The 4,197-nt window shown below is 54.4% G+C and overlaps 1 protein-coding gene across 1 annotated transcript in view; it reads left to right on the forward strand.

Moving 5' to 3' along the window:
* Positions 1–4,197, forward strand: part of GDF6 (growth differentiation factor 6) — a 17,406-nt gene that overhangs the window by 7,317 nt on the left and 5,892 nt on the right. Inside the window, exons 8-11 of the mRNA XM_010833525.1 lie at positions 35–221; positions 529–683; positions 1,518–1,649; positions 4,040–4,179. Of these exons, the coding sequence (XP_010831827.1) occupies positions 35–221; positions 529–683; positions 1,518–1,649; positions 4,040–4,179 (614 nt within the window). The remainder of the gene's footprint in view (positions 1–34; positions 222–528; positions 684–1,517; positions 1,650–4,039; positions 4,180–4,197) is intronic.

A 4,197-nucleotide genomic window follows, 5' to 3' on the forward strand; every position in this document is an offset into this window, starting at 1 on the left:
GCCACCTTGGTCCGGCCGCGATCCCCCTTCTCAGCCGACCGCCGCTCCCATGCCCAGTAAGGGGGGCGGGGGGCAGGGGGTGGAACTGAAGGATGCTAGACTATGGGTCATAACTGCCACCAGGAATCTCGTTTATGCTAGCGCGTTATTTCGGGACTCAGCCCGAGGTGAACACAGTGCAGCTGAGTTGCCACGATGCCGGCCTCAGGAGGAGTGTCCGGGTCAGCACCTGAAGAAACACGAATCACTGAGGTTTCTCCTGAGCAGGAAGCACCCCCCCCTCCACCCCGCCCCATCCCGTCCCCCGCCCCGGCGCTGACCGTCCCATATCCCCGCACATAACCACACGCCAGTTTGAGCCAGTCCTTCCACCTGCAACTTCAGGACTGGTCATGGAGGGGAAACAACGTAAAATGGGAAGCTTTTCTTCTACTTTGAATCTCCAAGCTCTCAAGTCCAAAGGCCGAGATCATGTTCCAGCCCAAAGGGCAGTTTCAGGGCTGAGATGCAACTCCCCTGGGCTCTCAGGTGACCCTATACAAGTCGACATAGCAGGTGGGGCGACCTTGGGCAAATCAACCAGGTGTGGACCCTGCTCCGAGGGTCCAGGAGACAGCAGTGACCTGCAGGCGATGCTGTGGCCGAGGACAACGGGGCACAGGCTGCTTAGCTGCAGAGGAAAGGTACGAGAGAAGGTCGACTCGTGGGTGCTTCCGAGCTTCTGTTTGGATTTCAACTGCGGTGCTGTCAAATTAAGATCTGAGCCAATGTGGTCCAGAGCCCAGGATAGGATATCAGTGAAGAGAGAAGCCTGATGAAGTGTCCTTCATCTGGGCTTTGCATCTCTGGCTCATGAGCCCCTGTGGCCAGGAGAGTTTGCACCATGTGCGTGGAAACTGCTTTATAAATGAATCTGTTTCATCCTGAGAGACAAAAGGAGTCTCTTCCAAGTAGCTCTGGACTCCTGCTAGGGGTGCCCAGTGCCCAGAGATCAGGAAAAGGGCTGGCATGTCTCCTTCCAGAAACTTGCTGAAAGCTCCCTGGAAGAGCGAAGTTGTTCCCAGCCGGGTGGAAATCGGGGTTCCCCTTCGCTCTCCCCACCCAACCTCACTGGTTTGCCTCAGGCTGAGTGAAAACTTGCTGTGGGAACATTGAGGTTTCTCTTCCGGATAGAGGCTGGCCACCAGACTCATTCTTTGTGGTTCCCAAGGCCCCGGCTAGAGCCAGGCAGAGGGGGCAGGGACGTGCTGGGGCTTTGGGAAGAGGGTGGAAAAGTCCTCTGTGGAGGCTTTCCTGGGGCCTTTCTGATCTTTAAAAGGTGGAAAGAAGCTGAGAAATTCAGGGCAAGCTATTGGGGAAAACACTGGGGAAGCCAACAGACCAGAGCGAAGGCTCATTGGGTGAATGTGTGGTGAGGAGGCGCTGGCCCAGGGGAGGTCTGTGGGACTGTGATGCCACAGCCTCCTCGCACTGAGGCCCAAGGCGTCATTCATGGCTACAACTCCTTCTCTTCCCAGCTGCCTGATGAAGCTAGGGAACACCTCTTCTGTACCCTAGATTGGCTCTGTGGACAGTTTGTGCCCCACAAACGTGCCAGCGGGAGAGTGGGAGGCGAGGAGCAAGGAGACCAGCCACTAGGGCTCTCAGGGGTGAGGTAGATTTGCATACTGCCTACCTGCTACCTGCAGAGGAGGGCCCTGTCCTTGATGAGGTTCTGGCTGGAGGTTGGTAGTTCACTTGGCATTGTGGGAGGGACCCAGAGCAGTGGATAAAGCCTAGGGACTGAGATGGAGCAAGGTGATGGGAGTGAAGCTGAAACCCTTATGGGCCTGGCCCTTCACTGGGAGCCCTTGTTTCTTTCTTGACCCCTCTGCCCAGCACCTCCCCTCCACTCACTTCTGAAAATCTTGTGGAGAGAACTGGACTGCATCTCAAAGAAGACCAAGAGGAGGACAGGTGCGTCTTCCCCCCAGGACCCCTTACCTGGCCGTAGGTAGTTATAGTAATATTGGCTGCATTGGTTGGGTGTTTCTGTCTGTCATGCACAGCCGGCTCTGGTTGCCTCCACTCTGACCTTTACAATGACTCTGCAAAGTGGAGGGGTGGTGGTGTCATTTTCCTGCTTTACAGATGAGGCATATGATGCTGGGAGAGCTTATGTGATTTAGTCCATCCAAGATCATCCAACCAATAAGTTACAGGTCAGAATCCCAATCGGAGAAGGCAATGGCACCCCACTCCAGTACTCTTGCCTGGAAAGTCCCATGGACGGAAGAGCCTGGTGGACTGCAGTCCATGGGGTTGCGAAGAGTCGGACACAACTGAGTGACTTCCCTTTCCCTTTCCCTTCAGGATCCCAATCACGGCTCAGACTCTAGATTCCTATCCTCTTTCCATGTCATCAGTAGTAACTAACAGGTACACATATCCTCGGATGTCTTTCTTACTCTATCTCATTTGCCAGCCTTCCCTCAGTGACTGTGAGCTGGCATGATGTTCTCATTTAGCGAAAGTTGTTTCCATCTAAGTTCTATTTCAAAAGTCCAGTTGTTGGCATTCCCTCGGTTCTGCTGATTAGGAACTGATTGACACTTGGAGATCAGGGATGGATGTCCTCCCCACAGTCACCGGCAACGCAAAAGAGCTGGAGAGTTCTCAGGGTCTCTACCAGACACACAGCTCAGCGGCTGGGAAGTCCAGAGTGATGGCACCGATACTGGAGCCAGACTGCCACATCTACCTCTATCTTGGACAAGTGACATTTGAGCCCTCTGTGTTTTAGTTTTGTGAATCATGACATAACAATGATATTTTTTCTTTTTTTTTTTTGAAGAAAATGACTTAGATAGTTTTGAAACTTAAATGACTTATTATAAGTTTAGAATTTAGATCATGCCCAGCACACAGTGGGCTTCTCAGATGGTGCTAGTAGTAAAGAACCTGTCTGCCAATGCAGGAGACATGAGACATGTGTTCGATCCCTGGGTCAGGAAGATAGATCCCTTGGAGAAGGGAATGGCAACCTACTCCAGTATTCTTGCCTGGAGAATCCCACGGACAGAGGGGCCTGGCAGGCTAGTTTGTAGGGTAGCAAAGAGTCAGACACGACTGAGGTGACTTAGTACGCACATAGTGAGTGCATAAAACAGAGTTCACTGTTAGGATTATGCTGGAGTTGAGCAAAAGCATCCCAGACAGGGTGAATTGTGTGGGTGGCCTCATGAATCAGTGGGACGGCTCAGCAAGGTCAGCAGTTTGCAAGGCTCAGATCTTGGTGGACGTGGGGCTCAGGACAAAATGACCTGGAGATCACTGTCCCAGAAGAGGGTAATAGTTGGAGAAGAAATTATTCAGAGACCTTCATACCCCATCGGAGAAAGGACGGAAGACTCCTTTTCACTCACCCAGTACACCTGGCTCTATTTCCAACTTGTGGACTTGGGCAACCTCAGGGCATCGTCAGGGCTGAGTGACCTGGGAAGAAGAGGCTCCAAGCCAGCTCTGAGTTCCCTGCTTGAAGGTCTTCTCATTTCCAGTAAAGGGAAAAAACAAAAAAGGAATTCCTGGTAGAACCCAGCGCCCTTTGTGTTGGCGGCTCTGTGATGGATGTGGGTCTCATGTCCTCCCTGTTTGCCCCGCTGCCCAATCAGAACCCTGGAAGAGGGGCGTGGCTCCGGTCCCAGGGCTTCGGTCCGAATCAAGACCTTCAGATCGTGTCCCCCTTCCGAGTTGCAAGACCCTGGGCGAGGGATGACTCCTCGTGGAGCCCCCTCTGTCACCTATAAAAGAATGAGTGCGTAACAGTTAGAACGGGCCTCCCACGCTGTCGCTGAGGATTCACGCACGGGACCGAGGCCACCAAACCCTGAGCACGTGCCCGGCACAGAAGCGCTCCCTGGAGCATTCAGGGATGTTTTTGAAGGTGGTGGTGGGGGCGTGTGGGGTGGGGGGCGGAGGAGGGAAAGGCTGAGCAGCTAAGACCTCCGGAGTCTCCTTTGTGAAGACGGGCGATTATCCTCCCCGCTCCGTCCCCACCTAGCGGACTAGGGGTGGGAGACCCCGCTGTCATCGGAGCTTTCTGGGTCGCAGCCCATCGCCGGAGGACACGCGGCCGGACGAGCGGTGGGCCGCCGGTGGAGGCGGGGGGGGCCTGCCAGTGGCCGCTTTGGGCACGGCGGGGTTTGAGGGCGAGGGGGG

Source organism: Bison bison, unplaced genomic scaffold, assembly GCF_000754665.1.
Source record: "Bison bison bison isolate TAMUID 2011002044 unplaced genomic scaffold, Bison_UMD1.0 scf7180017863702, whole genome shotgun sequence".
NCBI lineage: Eukaryota > Metazoa > Chordata > Mammalia > Artiodactyla > Bovidae > Bison > Bison bison.